The sequence below is a fragment of the Excalfactoria chinensis genome, chromosome 9 (assembly GCF_039878825.1).
Source record: "Excalfactoria chinensis isolate bCotChi1 chromosome 9, bCotChi1.hap2, whole genome shotgun sequence".
NCBI classification, from domain to species: Eukaryota; Metazoa; Chordata; class Aves; order Galliformes; family Phasianidae; genus Excalfactoria; species Excalfactoria chinensis.
In genome coordinates this window covers 2,928,582-2,950,420 of record NC_092833.1, presented here as the reverse complement: position 1 = coordinate 2,950,420, position 21,839 = coordinate 2,928,582, and the positions used below count along the sequence as shown (strand labels likewise).

The window sequence follows — 21,839 nt, the reverse complement described above, 5'->3', positions numbered from 1 at the left end:
CTTAAGACTTAATGGGGACAACTTACTGAGATAAAATTATCCAGCTTATCCTTGGTACAACACACTGGACTCATGCAATTGTATCCGCCTAATAAGGGTGATTCAGTGAAGTGTTAGGAGCTTCACTTCCAAGGTGGAAAGGCATTAATCATCACCTCATTGCTCTGAAAGTCACCTCCTATTTCTCTGCTTCACTTCTCTATCAGTTACACAACGAACAGCTGAAGCCCCTGTGCTATTTAAGATGTTTATAGTGCTCTTAAGGGGTGAAATAAAAGAGCTGTTGCTGCAAAAATAATGGAAATGAGGTCCTCTGCCTATCCCTGGAGGATAGGACAAAATCTAATGGGCTAAAATTGCAGCATGGAAAGCTTAGGTTAAGCACTGTGAAAAACACTGAGCATGGTAAAGACTTGGAAGAGATTGCCCAGGGAATCTGTTGCATCTGTGTTGGTGCAGATCTTTAAAATTAGGACAGAAAACTATTTGTCAGGGATAACGTAGGTATAATAGGCCCTGCCTTAGGTTTTTTTCTGACCCATTTTTGCCCATTACTAATGAAACAGTTGCTGTTAATGAAATATATACAGGTGTCCTTTCCAACCAGCATTCTGAAGTTGTACAGCATTTTGTGACAGTTTCTCACTATCACAAAAAATACACCACTGTCAAATTGATTCAGCCAATCTCACCTTGTTTGTAGCTAAACCACTCCTAAGTGGAAAACCACTCAAGTCAAAGCCTTGAATTAGTTTCCAGCTGACCTTGAAGGTCTATTTTATGTTCCATCTTTGTAAGAGATTTCATTGGTTTGGTGTTTATGTTTATGATTCCCCCAGTAGGTTTTCCTAAATTAGATAATAAGTCAGCCCATTCTATAACCAACACTATGTTTGTTAAAAGAAGGACAAGAAGGTCTAATTTATTTTTCCACAGAACTTGCTGTTTCTTCATGTTTTGTTTTTTTTTTTATGCAATACCTTGAATAGGCAGCACTTAGGATGTTAACAGCACTTTAGAATTCATCATAATGTTTTCAAACTGTCCTTCAAAACTGTGTGTATAGAAAAAAATGAACTTGGATAATAAAATAAACACATGGGTATGCTCATATCATGATAGTTCTAAGAACCTTGGTTTTACATATATCTATCACACAGTTCACAATGAATTTATGAGCCTAAAAGACAGTTCGCTGCAATATTGTGAAATTCTTCACACTCCAGTTATGAAACAGGCTGATCGTATTTGTTAGCCAGCATTTTCAGAGACCAATTGAAGAGTTTTCTACATTTCCTGTCAATCCTCTCTAGAAACACAGACCTGCTGAGGGGGCAACTGCACAGATTTCTTTCTCCTGTCATCATTTTTTACTTCAGATGCAAGAGAGCAGAGAAAAGCAGTGCTGAATGCATTTTCTTTTATGACCACTCCATTAATAAGGGATTGACACGTACCATAACATCTGTATGACACTAGAAGGGTTTGACAAGACAGTAAAAGATTTATCTTAGTAGCCACGGAGAGGAAAAAAGGCACAAATGTTCAGAACAATGTTAAAGTTTCCAGAAGAGAAAACAGAAAAACGACGAGTAGGTATAAGGCACAACTAATGGAAAAAAAAAAAACAAACAAAAAACCCAACGGAACAAAAGAATGGGTATAGAAAACAAAACCAGTGGGAGCAAATAAAATTCATGGACAAACATCAGACGCCTTAACTTTGTGCTAGCAGGTCAAAGATTCTTTGCAGAGAAGCACAACATGAAATACACATGCTGTGTGCACACCACGACAACTGAAAGATGGTACTTTGCTCAAAGGATCACTAATAATATAAAACTATGACCAGTTCCAGGGTTCTCTTGCTGAACTCTGAGATCTTACACTGAGTGGTACGAACAGCCCTTTCTTGGTTCATTTAAGTCAATGCTGAATTTCTTGTGTGAGGAAAAAGGAAAAAAAAAAAAAAAAAGCAAAAAAAAAAAAGCAAAAAAAAAAAAGCAAAAAAAAAAAAGCAAAAAAAAAAAAAGCAAAAAAAAAAAAAAGCAAAAAAAAAAAGCACAATCTCATTCTCTGTTAGCATCTGCTACTATCAATATACATCTTGTTATCACTACAATCCTGGAGACCATGGCACTAGACTACCTGCAGATTTCTCAGTCCTCAACAATAACTTTGATTTATAAAGCATAATGCAGATTTAATTTGGAGATTAAATCTCTGACACGTGGCTCCAGTGCACTCAATTTGAGATTGACAGAACTGAAGATGGAAATTTTAAAGAAGCTGTGGAAGTCCCATCCACTGTAGGTGGCTGGAACTGGCTGGGCTTCAAGCTCCCATCAAATCAAGCCATTCCGCAATTCTCTGATTTTATTTTTTTTTTTTTTAATTTATATCTTCCACTTCCTGTGGAAGTTTAATCCTCGTAGCTTAGTGAATTACAGTGTGACACTTTCTATTAAGACTTCTGTCCCAGAATTTGTCAGAAGGAGCAGAGATGAAGCAGCTGAGAGCAGCCTCTCAAGCAACATGACCATGCCTTCAGACCATGCTTTTCCTGCATTTATGAGTGTTGGACTCATTCTTTCCCCCCATGTTGAGGTTAACATTAGAAATCTGCAGCCTATTCAAACATTTTAACTCTTTCTTGTCGTCACTTCACTACTGATCACTGCACTGGAAAAAAGACTAGCAGTCCAATAGCCCTGGATCAATAGAAGATATCACCCCAGTCAAGCACTTTTCAAAACTTTTCTTCTTGTGGCATTTTGGTTGATTGCACAGACACTAAAGATTTACTCTTGCATTTACAGCACCAATTAAGAAATAATCTTGCTGTCTCCCTGCGACACCAAGTCAGTACGACATCTATCCTTACCTAGATCTCTAGAAGAAGCTTTCCCAGCTCTAAAATTTCAGGCAGCCATTCTACCTCATACTAAATACTTCCATGAATTGTACAATCTCATGCCCACGTAACTTGATTGCAGCTTGAAGAACTAAGCCTCAGCTGGCTTCACTTGACATGCCATGTTTTCTTTAAAATAACTAAATTGTAGCAAAGGCTGCAATGCAAGTGTGTGAATTTGTAAGTTAAGTAGTCTAATATGTAAATACTTGTGGGGTTAACAAAAAGGTAATTAATGCCATTGAGAGATATGCAACATTGGTTCTAACTCAGAAGAGAGGTTTGGCCCAATTTAACAGGATTACAAACAAAGATTGCAGTCTAGTACCAAGCCTTACTTAAACCAGGATTCTGAGTAAACTTCCTTCTTACTAAAGACCTGATTGACATAACAGCTTCGTTGTGCCCAAATTTTGTCCCTTCTGGAAGGGCAGCATTTTCATGTTAAGTTTTAAACGCATTGAAGAAAGCTGAGAAATACAGAATGGCAAGAGTTACTACTTCTCCCTACACTATAAAGCAAGCTGGGCAATACAACAAAGGCTGGAACCACATTTGAACTACTGCAGAAGCTATAGATCCAGAGGAAGAAACTACATACTTTTAAGCCTAATTTAAACATCTTGTTTAGAGAGATCCAAGCAGATATTTAAGTGTAAGCCAGAAACTCTGCCCTGACACATTATTGAATCTGAGCCCATTTTTACAAAAAACAATCAAGGGAAAACTGTTTCAAAAGGCTAGAGTTTTGTAAAGCAACTAAATAATAAAAACATTAATAGGGCAAAAGTGAAGGAACAGTTAGAGCTCTGGTTCTCTGGAACAATTCTGGTACAATTTGAGGCTATACCTCAAGTACTGTGGGACCCTCACTGCCAGTAACACATTGAGGACCTGCAGCATATCCAGAAAAGGCAATGAAGCTGGCGAGGGGTCTGGAGCACAAGACTTATGGGGGGAGGCAGAGGGAAGTGGGATTGTTCACAGTCTGGAGATGAGGAAGCTCAAAGTTGACTTTACTGCACTCTACGACTGTCTGAGAAGCAAGGTGAGGGGTCTGCCTCTTCTCCTGTGTAACCAGGGATAGGACTAGAGGGAACGTGCGTTTCTCACACCTAAACAAAATATGTCCACAGAAAAAACTCCACATTAAAGTACCATTAAATGTAATGCTAGTGAGTACTGTTAATCTTAGCTGTGTACATTTTCAGTTTGCTCCTACTGTGTATAATCATACGAACTGATTTTTCCACAAAGATTCATAATAACATTAAGATTGTTATGAAGCCAAATTTAATTACATGACAGTAAAGTCTAAACTTAAGAAATAAGAATAAATGTTACTTTAACAAATTAAAGAGGAATGAGCTTTTTAAAAAAAGAAAATACAGAGGTATTTCAAAACAGATAGGGAATCCAGGCCCTTTGAGGGAATAAAGGGTTCAGTCAGAATTATAATGTTATGTATAGACTGTAGGCCATAACACCAAAAGCAAATGAATAAGTGGAAATGAACTGAAAGGCTAATGCCAGGGAATATATACCAGGGAATATATGCTTCCTGAAACATAAATAAAATCAGTAAGTGAAGAAGCTAAATTAAAACTATTAACTAAGGTAACTTTTTTACCACAGAAGTCAGCGTGTGCAAGCTCAGTATTTCAAAGGATGGTGTTCTACACAGAAGGTAAATCACTAACTCAAGAAAAATATGTTGGTTATCCCAACATAAGAAACAAAGAAAATCAAACAATTAGCTCACATTTTGATCAAGTATCAGTGGAAATAGCACATAATTAACATTCCTATAAGGTTCCCAAGGGAATAAAAGTGAAAGATGCAATAAGATAAACATTCATACCAATAGATGAATCTCCCCTAAATGAAAAGGATCTAGTAAATAAGATTTACTACTGTTTGTCACAAACATTTGAAAGAATGAATTACGTATCCATGTGAAAGACAGCACTAAGAAAAAAAAAGTGTAAGTTACACAAATGTGTTATGGATAACTGCTTGTCATATGAAGTCTTATTTTATTCTACTTTAAAACAAAAATTGTGGAATCTTAATGAATTCGTAAACAAATATCTTGGAAACTAGTTTTTTCTTTCTTTTCTTTGCTTAAAAAATAGTTTGTGAAACATGATACCATACCCCGAGCATGTATGTATGAAGTACACCTGCTCTAACTATAATTAGCATGTCCTACTTAGAGGTAGCTTCCTTATCTTTGAATGCATATTGATTACTTCTCCAGTAACAGGTAACTCAGTGTCATAGAAACAGATATGCAGTATCTGGTGCTCAGATTGCTGTGGCCATACTAGATACTCTATGGGGTTTTTACCTCTGAATAAATTCACCTGAGTGTTCTCCACTAAATTTGCCCCAATGAATATGTATTTGAGGAAGAAATATATTCTGTGAGGCCAAGAACCAGGGAGCACCATGAGTCAAAAATCAATCTTGATCTTAAAACGGAGTGTGCTTTTGGGGAAAATAGCTAATAATTCTTACATGATGTTATAAAATAATTTAGGGCCGAGTACCGTATCTTACTGCTTCCTGTACCTGTCTGTATTTCACAAGAACATTTTGAGGCTATTCATAGGATATTTTACCAGCTCCTTTTCTTAAAAAATAAATATTCTTAAACAATCAAATATTTTTAAGAAATAGATGTATTTAGGATCTTCGTAATAGCTGTAAAACCTTAATATATTCCCATATCTTCACAAGAAATACCCTTATTAAGGCAGGGATATTAGGAGAAAACTTAGCTTGATGTGCAAAAGAACACTTGTCTGCTAAAGTACACAGTATGACAGAATAAGCGTCAGGTTAATACAGGTTAAAACTTCTATAGGGCATACATCTATCATACAGTAATCTTAGCAAAAATCTTTGAAACCTCTATTACATTTTCTGTCCAAATCTTGACAGTTATAAAGTACTAACATAGTAATATAAAATTTGAGCTCCTTTTAAATATTTGTCATGGAATTTGCCTACGGCCAGTTTTGGACCAGGGTGTGGAACAGGAAGAGACAAGTTAGCATTTATAAACAGAATTAACTACATATGATTACTTTAGGCAATTGTAATGTTTCTGTAAAAGTATATTGAAATTTCATCATAAAATTCATGTGTTATCATTTAAAAAAATAGTTAATTGTGTAAGCCTACTATTTTATACACACTTCTGCTTCACAACAAATGAATAGACATATATCATATTTCGAGATCCATGGGCCAATGGTCAAGTCCTGAGTACTCAAATGCAGCCTCTAACATGTTTAGATTCTGTTTAGATTATCTTTGTTCCACAAATTAATTCCTTACAAGTGCAAATAACTTTATAATACAGTCCACACACTCAAATACTGCTGCTAAAGCAGTTTCCTACCTGCAAAGGGAACGGGTGCATCCTTATCCAAAGCAACAAGAGGAGGATCCAAAATTACAGTGTCATTATTTTCAGTTATGATTCCATGGTACGATGTCTCAATCCAGGGTTTATGTTTGTTCACTAAAGAAGAAAAAAATTGTATGATCAATTAATTCACAGTGCATATACCACTAGTATGTTATCTTCTTTTAAGAGAAAATATTTAACACATATTTAGTATTGCTACTCAAGTCACGCATAAGGACCCAAGTTTCTTTAAAAACATTCAAACATTAGATCAAATTGACACAAAGACTGTGCCACAAACAACTGATTTAAAACCAACATTTACAGGCATCCCTCCAATAAAGACACCAAAATAAAAAGCCAATTTTCAAAATGCTTTTAATGTGTTCCCAACTGTCCAACATAATTATGGTCAGATACTTTTAAAGGAATTGCTTTTGGTTGCAAAACCGACACAATAAAAAAAAAAAAATGTCCAAAGAAATACAGCTCGTATCAAGATTTAGAAACAAGTAGAAAGGCAGGAGGAATACTCCAGTATTCCAGTACTCCAGTCAGCTTCTCATTTTACATTTTTAGGAAAATACTGAGAAGTACTTTTGTGTCCTGTACCTTGTAGAGAATAAACCATGCACCAGATTGACTTATTCCTGAGAGTTTTCAATATGCCCCCCTCTTAACAACCATCCTCTATTTATTGACATGGTAACATGACTTGGTCTTCATTTCTATTCTGTAAACAGCATAGCTTTGCTACTCTTATCAACAGTCATCACTCGACTTTTACATTTTTGTAACTCCTATAGAAGTAATACAAATAACAGTTTGAAGCATGTTCTACCACAGGCATCAGTAAATACTGCACTAAGGATGCGTATCACTTTACCACCAAGTCCAGATGCAAGATAATTTTTGTACATATTATTTAGTTGCATGTATGCAACACTGCAAATAACATCTGGTGAAGCAACAGGAATCATCTCAAGACAAGACAGAAGGCTGACACTTAAAAATCAAATTTAACTAGATGGGATTACTTAGAGCAACCATAGAATTGCAGGGGTTGGAAGAGACCTCAAGAGATCATCATGTCCAATCCTCCTGCTAAAGCAGATTCTCTACAATGGGCTGTACTGGTCAGTGTCCAGACAGCTCATGAATATCGTCATGGGAGACTCCATAACCTCTCTGGGCCACATGTTCCAGCATTCCTTCACCCTTACTGTAAAGGAGTTCTTCTGGAAATTTCTATCTTCAAGTTTTAGACCACTTCTCCCTGTCCTATCCCTGCACAGTATCACAGAATGTTTTGGGCTGGTAGGGACCTTTAAGATAATCTAGTTCCAGCCTCCCTGCTATAGGCGGTGACACAGACCAGGTTGCTCAAAGCCCCACATCCAGCTTGGCCTTCAGAGCTTCCAGGGAGGGGGCATCCACAGCCTCTCACAGCAATCTGTTCCATTGTCTCACCACCCTCAGAGTAAAGAACTTCTTCCTAATATCTAGTCTAAATATTCCCTCTTTCAGTTTAAAACCATTTCCCCTCTTGTCCTGTTGCTACATGACCTTATTATAAATCATCCCTGCCTTTTATTTTGCAACACAACTAACAACCAGCACTCCCTCACCCATACGCACCACCATCAACTCTTTATTGCCTTGCCTCCTGCAAAACCCCTCAGACAAGAACAGGCTTGATATTTCACTCACATAGCTTTATTCAAAGTAGAAAAAGTAGTTCTAGACATCAAAGGCAACTGAGAAAGTTTGTTCACAGTTGAAAAGCTCAACAATTAATAATTATTTTGTTCCCTAGTTGTTTGGAAATAAGAAATTAATTCATGGCTAACTTCCATCTTTTTCCTTCTTGCTCCTTTGTTTAATCATTAGGAAATCATGGCCTCAGGAGGAATGATCTGAGGTTCTTTTAAAACTGAATTATTCCATATTATGATTAGTAAAATGAGAACTTTGGGTGAACTTATATGTTGGAGTATACATTCTTTTAGAGGAAGAGACACTGATTTTCACAGTTTTTGCCCATTTGCTAATAACTAAGCAATGGAAAGATTAAATTGGGGATATTAGAAAGGTGAAAGGAAAGTAGGAAATTCAAATCTCTTTATTATGTAATGACTGGACACCCAGAAGGAGAAACTGGTGAGTTTATATAATGAGATTCTAGTTTGCAGGGCAGTTTAAGTGTGTTATATGTATTATTTGAACAGGTGAATTGCCTCAACAGAAATAGCTATACACATATATATGCTCCACTTGTATTCTGTTAGCACTCTGAGAGTTTGACTGACAGAATAACAATCCATCTCTTGATTAAATGCAGATACAATTTAACAATAACTGAATCAGTAAACGGGAGTTTGAATGAAAAATTAATTCCTTAAGCAACTAAAAATACTAAAGGCAGATTTTCTTCCTTCCTGGTTCTGTTAATTCCCCAAGCTCATACAAACAAACAACAACAAAATAACAAAAAAGCATACTAAAATAATCAAAATAAATTGAAAAAAAACCAACAAATAAATTGTCTTTATTCCTACAATAGATTCTGCACAGTAATTTTGATGACTTTATTTAAGAAATCGTCTCAGCATTCAGTGATTGCAACTCTACAAGCATCTTTTTTCCATTAGCGTCCCATGAGCTACAACAGCCAAGTCAATGACAGCAATGTAATTCTTTATATTACATTAGAGTAGGAAGAAAAGAAAGTAGATTAGGAACAATTGCTACAATTTAGTCCTAGACCTTGGAGACAGGCATAGCAGGAAGAAAGGAACAATAAAACAAAAGCAAAGAACAATGGAAATCCTAATTATTTATAAGTTCTAATGATGTGCTACTCCAAACGAACAGTTATGATGATTCATAACTATTCATGCAACCTGTGATAACTGGTTTTTAAAACAGAATTCAAAAGTGTTTCATTCTTTCCTACTCCAGTTGCTGAGTCACATTTGAAGATACTTCAGAATTACATTCATTTAAATACAAATCAGATATTTTTCTAGTGATGCCTGCTTTATGAACATGTCATTTCTCCTCCCTTATCTATTTTCTTTATTTTTATATTAGTGTAACAAAGTAAAAACAACACACATGCAATGCATCCACTTCCTCAGAGCTGGATATGTTAAAAACACGATTTCTAGTAACTTGAGCAGTAATTCCTTTGACCCTCTTGTTATCCAGCTCTGACATTCAAGTACAAGGGCTGCTCTGAAATCAATGTAGAAAACTACCGAAATCCATTGAGACAAATTTTAATAATTTTACCCTTCTGACAGACTTCCAAAACATGATTGAACAGCAGATTATTCTTTTTTCACTATGTGTATGTGTATATAGATACGTAATTATGCACACATAGCTTTTTTTTTTTCCTCAGTTACATCAGAAAATCAAATTTTAGGTCAAGATTCCAAAGTTAGAGCAATGTCACCCTGCTTTTACTTAAAAAACAAAAAAAAGTAAAACTGGTTTCTCCTGTTGTCTCCTTAATACTATCTGAAATAAAACATTTAAACAGAAAAATTGAAAAATGAAATTCACACTGTGTAATAAATAACATCAGTCCTCTTGTACAAAGTGTTCATGCAGGGCAAAGACTAACATTATCATTTCTGAAATTGTTATAAACTTTAAGATAAGGAGGGAATGCAGCATTTATCTTAAAAATGGAAGAAGTAGAAACTGCTACCAAACACCCCTCTCCCTCCAGAAGATTTTAATGTTTGTCAACAGTGCCTACAGTGATCAACTGTCTATAAGAAAGCAATAGTAAAAGTCAATTTTGCATTTGTTAAAGGTGATGGAACAAATTTCTATAGAGGCTTGTACGTCAAAGTTTCAGGAACTAAGAGAGTAGTGCACTATACAGAAAGAGAAACTCAGTAGAGCAAAGAAGCATGAAATTCAGCTGATAAGAGCTAAACAGCAAATTCTTCTTCCTCTTGGGCTATGTTAATTTGCAGTGCACTGCTGTGGTTTAACCTGGCAGGTGGCTCAGCACCGCTGTCATTCGCTACTTCCCTACCTCCCTGGCAGAATGGGGGAGGGAATCGGGGAAAAAAGAAAGTAAAATTCATGGGTTGAGATAAAATTATTTACTAAAACAGAGAAAAGGAAATTGATAATATTTACAACTATTTAAATATACATATATGAATATAGATAACAAGCAATGCAGAAACAATTGCTCACTGTTCCCCTGACCAATGCCCAGCTAGTCCCTCGAGCAGTAGAAGAGAGCAAGATGAACTTCCCCCCCTTCAGAACCCCTTCCCCATGATGATGGTACGGAATATCCTTGTGGCCAGTTTAAGTCAGCTGTTCTAATTCTGTCTCTCCCCAGCTCCTGGGATCCTACACTGAGAATGGCCTTAGCTCTGTATAACACTGCTTAGCAGCAACTATGAACATCAGCGTACTATCAACACTGGCTTTCTCCAAGGACAAAAAACACGGCATCACACCAGGCACTATAAAGTAATTCCATCCCAGCTGAAACATGCCTAGAGAAACTCCAAAACTAAAACAATATACTTTTTCTTATTCTTTTTTAATAGATGATCTGCATCCAAGGAATGAAAGCATTAGATTGATACACACAGTACAGAATAAGTGTTGCTGTTGATTCATCACATGCCTTTTACCTGCATTTTTCTGTCTAGGTAAAAGTCAAAATCAGTACCATGCATTCACAAATTCAAACATATTTAAGACATACAGTTGACCTATACCAGAACTACATGGGTTTTTTGTTTTCTAGACTTTCCTTGCCTTCCCGTAATTTGTTTGCCATTCATGTAAAAAGTTAATGTAAATAATTTCTAGAATCTAAGATAAGACAATTCTCCTTTTCATTGATTACAGTTAGAGATGTAGTCATTAAAATTCGTACGCACCATTTACACTGCATTTAGTCTATCTTACTAAAGGCTCTGATTACAAGATTTTGGATTTAATTAACCTCCATGGTAGAAAACTACTACTCTGTGTTGCAACTACAAATGCATCTGACTTGAAAAAGAACAAAGGAAAAAAAAAAAGCTAAAGAGAACCAAACTCATCATGTAGCGTCCACAGGAACTCCCATGCCCCCAGCCATGTGGACTTGAAAGTCAAGTTAAAGACAAAAGCCAAAACAGAGCAGGAGGAACACCTGCTGGAAAAAATAATAATATGGCAAGCCCCTACTTTCTACCATTCTGTGCAGTATGCCCTGTGCATCACCCTTCCCAGACAGCCCTCTCAGTATCCCACTCTGCTGTTTACTACCTGATACATGGTTAAAGAAACCGCTACCATCTCACACCAAACTCAATCACTCACTAAGATTCCATCTGAGCACTTTATACCTTCCCAAGGTGGCTCTTGGGAAGCAGAACACAAGGGAACAAAATCACAGATATCAATACATTAATGCAGCAGGAAAAGGAAATATCAAATTCACTCCCTGAGCTCTTTGTCATCTGCCCAAAGCTCTTTCCTATATGTATGACTGCAGGTACACAGTCTACTTGCTAGCATCTACAGAGCTAAAAGGTTACTTATCACACAGCAAGATGTGTACAGGGCTTTCTGAAGATAATCACAGTCTCTGTAAATTAGATTTTCCAAGTCACAGTGTCCACAAACAGAGCTTCACTTTGTCAGTGCAGAAGTAATACCATAACTGGACCATAATATGGGCTATATGTCTGTCTTAAAGGAGCAGCAAGAACTATAATCCAAGATAGGCACTATGAGAGAGTTGGGGGTGAAAAATAAGAGTACGAGGAACATAGTACAATGGCTTTTCTAAATTTTAGATGTTTACTGATTTAAAATACATAGAAAATTATACTGATCAAAAATAGCACTTTAAAGAAGAAATATGAAAGGAGAAAAAAAGTGAACCTCAGTAGTTGTATCTCCTGACACTAAGGTAGAGTCAATATTGCCTAGCTGCTTTAACTGATTTTGAAGCTAAAGCTTGCAGAAGCAAATTCTTTGAGTTAAGAACTGCTTTATGAATACAAATGTTTTCCTTTCTTCTTTCCAAAATAGCAGAACAGATCTATTTTCCATTTAAACACACTGATGTGTTCTCTCATCTCTAGCTTAAAGAGTCTGTTGATAAAAGTAAAATCAGCAGAAAGCTTAGGCTTTCTTAACACTCAAATCAGCTTTTAAAATTCTTTTATCTGTTGACTTCAACAGGCTTCAGCTCAGCTTATTAGAATCCTGTCTGTATGACAGAGGTCCTCCTCTAAATTCAGTTAAAGGTGAAGATGCTTCTGAAGCCTTTTAAATGTATCCTTAAAATCTCACTCACTTCTGTAGAAGATAAACAACTGAACTTCATACCTTAAGCAGTCTGCACTACAAATCCTTATTCTGTAGAACAATGACAAAGAAAAGATTTCTGTTCGGAGAATAATGAATTAAAAATAAAAATCCTGATAATGCAGACAGCACGTGGACATCTGCAAACATGCAATCATTATGGCCAATAAAACCTCCTTCTCTGATCTGAAGGCCATGGGTTTGGCAGTCCACTCCTTTTGGGTGATACTTCACTGGGCAAACACCTCATGGAGATTTGGGTCAGCAAAGGCCAGAGCTCTAGCTCAATGGTTCTCCTTCAAACAGTTCATACACCTGATTGGCAGACCTTTATTCCTCCAGGATAAATCCTGAGACACAGACCTGGACTTCCTGCATTGCCTTCTTCAGAACAAGCTGAAGCTAGAAATCAAAGAATGGGACCTAATATCTAAGAGTAGTGGAGAAGGATAAACAAATTATAAAGGATGTACATTTTGGGGCTTAGGTCACTGAAGAAATGGGGATTTGACAGAGAATTTAAGTCTTCCTCTTCAAGGCAGAGAAGGCAAGAGGAGATGGAACTTGAATGTATTTTGAAGAAACCAAGTTAGAAGTGGATACTAAAAATTGCTGGAAAGCAAGCAAATGCTTGCATTTCCTAGGGATAAATCTTCCTCAGCATTAGGAATAAAACACCAACTAGCTATTTTAACAGGAAATCAGAAAGCTATGGCTCCCCTGCATACAAAAGAGGCTCACACTGGTACACATTTTGTATGTTTCACCAGTGACAAACTGTAAAGATAAAATTTATTCTTCTGTCTCATGATATGCTCAGTTCTCTATGTGATGCCACTGCCTAAATTACTGAAACATCAGCAGTTACATTCCGGACTTCCTTTTTTGATAGATAGCTTTAAATTTGAACACTCTATGTGCTTTTGCATAAAACAATAATGTGAAATTCCAAGCCCAATTAAGGCAGTGCGAGTTTTGACACTAAGTTCAGATAAAGTAGGATTTATATAATCTATGAGAGATGATTCTCCCAAGACACTTTGGAGAACATTTTAACTGAAGAATACATTATGAACAGTGCATCTCAGCAAATTACTGCTGGAGATCCAATGTATAAATCGGCAATGATTTGATCATAGTGCACAACAAAACCAATTTTGCATGAAATAAACTGAACAAGGAAGTCTTCTACAGTTAGCAAATCCTTCCAATAACAACTCCCATTAGCAAAATCTGTTCTTACATTAAAAAAAAAAATAATGGGAAAAGCTGAGGTAATGTATTCCTTTGTGGACCAAAAGCTGCCTGATAGCAGACAAGCAGTTTACTGGTTAGTCCTGAAGTGAAATAACATACTCTGCTTTTATCTTGATGTGATTAGAAGGTTTTGTAGCTATCATTTTTTTAATTGTATTTTTTCTTATATAAACACTTTTTTTGGAGTAGAGAAGAAGGGATATTCATTTTAGCACTGACCAAACCAATCCAAATATTTAATAGGAATTTAATAAAATGCTTTGTCAACCCATTCCTGTACCTTTCAGGGAGGAAAAAAATAATTAAAAATAAAAATAAAAATAAAAAAATATAAGCTAAAGATTTTCTAAAACTCTACCAAAAATTCTGACATTTAAAGCTATTAGAAGCATTTTTGCTTTTGATCTCCCTATTTCGTAAAGCACATTTCCTATATAGATGAATATGCTGGAAAGGCTTTACAGTGTGACTTACTGTTGTTTTTTAGATAATGGATCACAAATCTATGCTCTGTGTCCTAAATTTGTATGTTATTTTTATTGAGGAAAAGGAAATTTCATCTCATTGATTTAGATGTCCAGATGTGTACTATATGTTAAGTAACAAAACTGGAATCACATGAGTCCGTCCCACAATTAGCTATTGCAAAGCACACCACAGATTAAGTCCTTACCCACAAAGGGCTATGCAGTTAAAAATCTTGGAGAAAGTATCTAATTAGCACAGCAAAATATTTTAATTAATGTTACAAAGGCAGAAAAAGGTCATAAATAAGTTAGGCTATGCCTTTCTGTGTATTTCATTCCAGTCATAGAAACATTTAAAACTCACAATCTCACTTAACAGGACTTACCTTTCATTTAACGTTCGAGTACGCAACTGCACATTCTCATTTAAAAAATATAATTTGAGACTCATAATACGGTAAAGATCTCTGTTTAATTCTTCTTTACTATTTCACTTAACTTTCTCCAGTATTTAGTAACTCCATCTTTACTGTATGAAGCTGCCTTTCTCCTACAAGTTTTACCTTTCTCTTGTTTAGACTGAAAGCTGTATGAAATATGAATTTATTTTTCCATTATGAGGTTACAACAAGCATTCTGAATACACCTGATTCCAGCGCTTGTAAATGTCCTCTGAAGAGTTTTGTTGGGTGATACTATCTGAACAAGGATTCCAATGCCATTGTGCCATTAACTGGATATCTTGTACATAATACAGGAGTGCTAAGAATATAAAGGATCGCACATAAACATTCTTTTTTACATCTAAGCAGCATGTTACTATAGGAAACAAACAAAAGGATTATGCAAAATAGCAAGAGTAACCTCCATGGTGCCCTGGTTAACCATAAACCTTATTTCTATGTTAAATTTCTCTTTCAGTGCCTGCAGCATTCAAACCAAGGAACTTTGTTGGCGTTACTTCTTATGATTAGTCTTGATGACATCTCTAAACAAACACTTCAGCTCGACATTATAATAAAGCAATAGACTTTTAGCAATTGGTGAGCAGATTTTCAATGGTACTAGTTTCTTCTGTACCTTACCCAATAAAGATGCAGGTTTTTCTTAGTAAGCAATGACCTAGAAGTGAAAGTCTTAAAAATGAGGATTAAACTAACTTTGGTTTTATGTATTTATGTCTGAACAAACTTCAGAACTGCACCAAAGATGCAAATGGTGTTCTGAAAAATTCAAAATTAAAACCATTATTTGTGAGGTTAAAAGAAAATAAAAAATAAGTTGATTAATAGATTGTAACCTTCACAAAATACATCAATTTTGTGTCACACTATTTTTATAGCACGTTCTCTTGAGTGTTATATAACTTAATCTCACTGATATCACATGCTACAATCATGTAATCCTACACATCTGAAACCCTGCAAAATAAGGTAGATCCTAATACAGAAGATCTTAGGGAAATAATCATTTAATTACTTTTCTTTTTTTAAACACAGAAAAATTAATGTTCCTATTTCCAACCTTTGTTCAAAACTACAGAATTTCATACAGCAGAAGCCTAGAGATATTACAGTAAAGGGGACCTCATTATGTTCATGATATGTATTGTTTCAAAGTACCCATACTTTATTTAATCCTGAGAGACGGTAGCCCAGACTATCCCAAAAGGTACTAGAGAGCTTTTTACCAAAAACGGCCACCATTTTTTTTCCCAAAATAGCCATGTCATTTTTAAGTAACAAGTGCATTTTTGAAAGGGGAGCCTTTGTTCCCTTATGAAAAAGGGGAAAACGCATAAGCTGAAATACCTCAAGAAAACAGGCAAAAACAGAAAGAGGGCAAGAGCATAGGAGCCTGCAGCAAATTCAACTTAAGTTTATATGAGCAAAGGCTTGTGAAGCAAGGAAAGATATAACAGTGCCCATAAATAGAGGCTGGAAGCATGAGAAGAGAAACTTTTACAGTATGTATCTATTCTGGCTGCTTTGCACCATTTTCAGATTAGGTTAAGCCATGAATGGCATATGCTTACGTCAGTCACTGTTACACTGCAGTAGGAAACACATGTAAGATGGTACATGTTTGCGCATTCCAGAAATTCCATATGTCAAGATCTACATGTTTTAGCTCTCCAGCATGGAAGGATGCATATAATTACATGGGCTGTATGATCAGTATGTCAAGCATAAATAAACACATCCTGTTTTTCATAACAATGCTAATTTTTCAGACATATTCTGTATTTAATTTTTTTTCTAGTTATTTTCTTTTAACAGCTCAGCTTAGACCCAGGAGCTGGCTGAAATAAATATTTTTTTTAAAGCTTTGATACCATTTCTCATTATAAGCATTTCTGTCAATATAACACCCTGTTTGGTACAATTCAGTCTTTTATGCTACTCCTCATTATCAGGACAACCTTTATTTTTTCCCCAACAGTCTTTTTTCCTCAGTGCATTTCCTACAGATGTAAACTTAAAATTACCATTCATCCTACCTTAATGTTTTATTCCTTCCTCGAAACTCTCTCTCTTACATTTCACAGCTTGGAAATGGCTCTCATTTTTCTCTTATTCCTTCCAACTTTCTTAGAGCATCTCCTAACTTCTAAGTGATTTGATATCACTCTGTTTATAGAAATAAGCTTGTCAACAGTCTAATTTTAAAACACAATGTACACATTAGCAACTACTTTATCCTGATTTCTGGATTTAAGTATTAAAAGAAAATTAAAAAATAGAGTATATTTAGTGCTCAGACTGAAAAATGTGGAAAACATTGCCTGACTTAGGAATTAGAATTTCCAGTCTCCAGGCCCTGGTTCTGGTCAGAGATTGTACCAACGAGTAACATATTACTTTCCCTAGATGGCTCCAACCACAGAATCAAGAGGCTTTTTAGGTTTCAAGCTCATCGGAATGCATTTTATCAACTTCCACAGTGATTTAAGACAGCTTTCCTCCCTGAACAACTGCCCCTCTCACTTCAGCCTTGTAATACAAATGAGCGAGGAAGGGGATATCCAAATAATGGAAGAAATTTGTAGATCTCTTGAAAGCATTTACTTTTTTCCTTTGTTGTTAAGCTGAAGCTGGTACTCTCAGCTTTGCAGAGCCTTTCAGATGCAAGCATTAATGCTATCCAAAACTTTTTGGTTTTTTTTCTCTTTTAAAAACCATTAATTCCTGCCTGTTTTTGTCCTACACAGACAAAGCCAAAATGCTTTTAGACTCGAGGCACATTGCACAAGGAACCACATGACTAAGAAAAAAACAAACAAACATGGCAAGTCTGACCAATCTTCCTAATATTACAAACAATCTTCTAAAACCATCTCTTTGTTCTTAACCCCATAGGTCTGGGTCACAGACAGGGCAGGTGACAACACTAGCACTTTCCTCTGTTCTGCTGTAGAATTGGCTTCACCCATTTGCATGGCCATCAAGAGACATTTGCCACAGTGATTCCTACTCTGTACCTTCTTCCCAACAACATAAAAGGTTAGCTGGCCATCTCTTTGTTTCCTAGCCAGCCTTCTGCTTGTCAAATGATTTATGTGCTCTAGTAACCCAAGTCTTGATTTCTGTGTAAGTCCCACATGGCTCATGAGTTATGGACCAGCCACTGGAAAGTCTGCTAACAGGACGTAAGCAAGGAAAGGAAATAAAACTTTGCAAAACTGCTGTTTTAAATTTTGATGCAAAACATCACACTGGGCCGTGGTCCCTAACAGAGGACCACCAAGCAGACAAACAGGAATAATCAATGGTGAAACAATGGCATACAGATATTAGGCGCTCCATCCCCTTCAGCCATTTAATATTTATAAGCTGACAACCCTGCTATGTTTCCCTACCGAAACAGGTTCCTCAGAGAAAAAAAACCCTGATTTTAAGGAATTTGGGAAGACTGGATGCAATCACTATTTTCTTCCCTCCAGACAGTTAATGTTAGAACAGTAAATTGCTCAGAATAGCTTCATGTGAGGACTTTCACAGGATATTCATTTTGTGTCTATAAATTCATTCAATATTCATTTCTGTCTGCCTAATCTTAAAAACAGATGATCTTCAATTCATTAGTACTCCTAGATAAAGACAGGGATTACCTCAATTACTGCTATGTGCTGTAAAATGAGTTAATGAGCCAGGCTTCAGCCGGGATAGAAAAACTTGCCTGTGCAAAGGAACACAAAATAAGAAAAATGAAACTGCATCTTCAGCATACATATGCATTTATTTTTAAGAAAACTTATGAAGTCTCACATCTAAGTATGAAACACTATTTTCTTTTTTTTAATCTTCACCACTTTGCTCTTAATTATAACTACTTGTATAAATTACTTATAGAGGAGATTGATTTTGAGCCACGACATATCAAACTTTGTCCTACAATGTTGCAGATGGAACACATTTTATTGTAGATTTCATTTGGTACTTATCATTGCAAAAGATATGGAACAATGAATGGTAATTATGTATTTTACAGTTCATTCACTTCAAACTATCATTTTATATTCATTACTCCAGTGACAGACACGTCCTGTCAGTTTTACTGCTCATTATGCACATAATATCTGCATTTGAGCAGGCAACAGAATCTTGGAAAGAGACTTAAAGTAAGTTTCCACTTGAAAAAAAGAAAGAAGAGCCAGCTTACATTGTTGCATTAACCGTACCAGCTGCTGTCAAAAGAACTGATGACTAAAAAGCACAATTCTGACATTTCTTCAACCTGTTTGAAAACTACGTTTGAGCATAAAAGAACTACATGAATCATTGCTATGAAAACTGAAGTTTAAAAGCACCTGGAAATGTTTTCAAACAAACTATTACTCCAATTTTCAGTAATATTCCAGATTTTACAAAATAGAAATTATAATTTTGCTGTTTCAAGAGTTTGTCACATTGACAGCCAACAACTACTTAAAAAGGTAGGTTTAAAATATTACTTTTTTATTATCTTCCTGAAGCAACAACGATAATCAGTCTCTACCAATTGGTTTCAAGAGTTCTATAGACACTCTGTCTGATGATTCTTCTGTCAGATAGAATTGCTGATAATCAGAATCTTTTGTCCATTGCTTGCACACTGAGCAACAAATTCAAATAACATTGCCTGCAGTAAATCTGAGTTGCTAATAGTAAAGAAGTCTGATCTGCTTGATTGTCTTCAACTTTAATATGCCTTGGAACAGATTCTCGCTCCAAAATAAGAAATACAGTAAGTTAAATATAAAAGACCTGGAACTAGCAAGTTCAATGGCAAGCACACAAAAAGTTACACCAGAAAATAAACCTCAGTACAAATCAATGGAAGATTAAATGAAACTTTTTGATAAGCATAAATGGATCACATCTACATACAAACTTGTAAGCTGGATAACTATAGAAAAGAAATGATAAAGACAATCTATTAACTTACCAGCCTTATAAGAACCTCCTTCATTAGTTTATGCAGAACATGACTGGTATAACTATAATGGTATGCACCTATCAGATCAGTCAGGACTTCCTAATAGGAATCAAGATTGCTATGGAATAAATTGGCAGGAATATGCTGAAAACTGACAGCATAAATACAGAAATTATATTGCATCATAAATGGTAAGACTCTGAAAAAAATTTTTTTAGAAGTCAACACTAATAGTTGTGTATCACTCAGTAAGTACAAGTCATAATGACTTTATGCATTCTCTTCCCTATGCAAAAGCCATTAAGGTCTAAATCATTCTTTCACATCAAGTGTACAGCATCTACAGGTTTTCTCTCAACTAGAAGCACATTTGAAATCATCCAGAGTCAAGGCCAAAAACTACTCAGTTCCAGGTTTTGCCATGATTGAAACTTTACTCATTAAACATCTATGCACTGTAGCTTAAAAGCAAAACTTCTAAATATAATATTTTTCTATGTAAAGTACGTGTAAAAACAACATAACAAGAACAGCAGAGTTAACTGAATGTTTGTATCAAGCTTGGAAACCTATGAAACTGCCTGCAGTTACATAAAAGTGGATATGACACCACATCATCACATAAACATGCACTGAAGAAGGCTGATGCAGTCATCTGGCAATTGTCTGTTTATATCAGCACATGTTCAGCACTGCTTATCAACCTTCACTGCTATGAAAAAACAACACAATTTAAGGTAGGGCATGTTTAGCAAAGCAGATTGAGTAAAAATATCATGTCTGTTTTTCCCCTAGTACATTAGGCTAAGTGAGAAGAAAGGAATAAACTACAGCAAACAACAGAACCTAACTTGGTTGTAGGAATATATTTACAGTAATAATATTAGTAATTAGTAATTAGTAATATTAGTAATAATATCTGCAAGTTCAATTCACTTGATGCTTAAAACAACTGAAAACAGTTGCCTAACAAAGAAGAGAGTCCAACCATGTTTAAATCAGTGCCGGTAAAAGATGGCCCCTTGTACCTGACTAGGCTCATATATTGTTCATCTCCAAATGCAGAGGAGAAGAAACCTGCTGTCGCAAGTGACATGCAATCTAGAGCAAGGCTTGGCAACCTTTCAAAAGTATCTTCTTTTTGAAAGTAAAACTGAGTGCCTTTACATCAAGGATGCCAGACTGCATCTACCAAGCCAGCAGTTTTCTGCTCCTAGATCCACCTGGGTTCAATAGTGCTTGGAAAACAGCTCTTGTGAATCACAGAGGGCAAACAGCAAGGCTCCTATAAGTGAGATCTTAAAGGTGCCCTGCAGAACAGGGCCTTGGGAGGCACTACTTCTCATAGATACACATTAAGCAAGATTATTTAAATGTATAAAGTGTGTTCATGCATTTCAACAAGATGCAGATGACAGAGGGAAATGATGACAAGGAAGCTGTCCTAACAAATGCTTCACATATTTTCATCAGTCTTACCACTTACATTAGAAAGCACATTTGCATAACAAAGTGGTGAAGACACGTGGGTCTCATGCTTATATCATCATGAAGGAATTCATTTGCTGGGTACATCCCTTGTTAGTTAAATGCTACTCTAAGAAAAATATATTAACAAAACTCAGCAGCAGTCTCCTACTTCACACCAGCAATAGCAGTTCTCTCTGCCATTTTTCTGTGCTAAAGAAAGAGGAAAATACTACGAAGACTGTGCAGGTCACATTTTTAGTGGAGTAAGATTAAGTAATTTCCAAGAGCTTAAGGAAGTAATTTAAAGGTGACAGATTCATTGGCACCACAAGCTCAAAGGTTTACCAAACTTACAGGGCAAGATTGCAACTGAAGTTTCATGCACTTTGTCCTCTGCACACCTTTCCTGCCCCCTAAGGCAATAACTTCATTTCCATTTGTGGACAAGCTTCTGAACTACTTCAGCTCTGAGCTCAATGCACCAAGGCAAACAAAATCGGCTGAGGAAGTGAGAATCTCAACTGCTCTCCCCATCTCCTCTTTAAGA

The 21,839-nt window shown here is 35.9% G+C and overlaps 1 protein-coding gene across 2 annotated transcripts in view; it reads right to left on the bottom strand.

The window, feature by feature from the left end:
- The window catches only part of CLSTN2 (calsyntenin 2), a 279,156-nt gene that overhangs the window by 145,113 nt on the left and 112,204 nt on the right, over positions 1-21,839 (bottom strand). For both annotated transcript variants that reach the window (XM_072343954.1, XM_072343955.1), the window contains exon 2: positions 6,324-6,446. In XM_072343954.1, the coding sequence (XP_072200055.1) occupies positions 6,324-6,446 (123 nt within the window). The remainder of the gene's footprint in view (positions 1-6,323; positions 6,447-21,839) is intronic.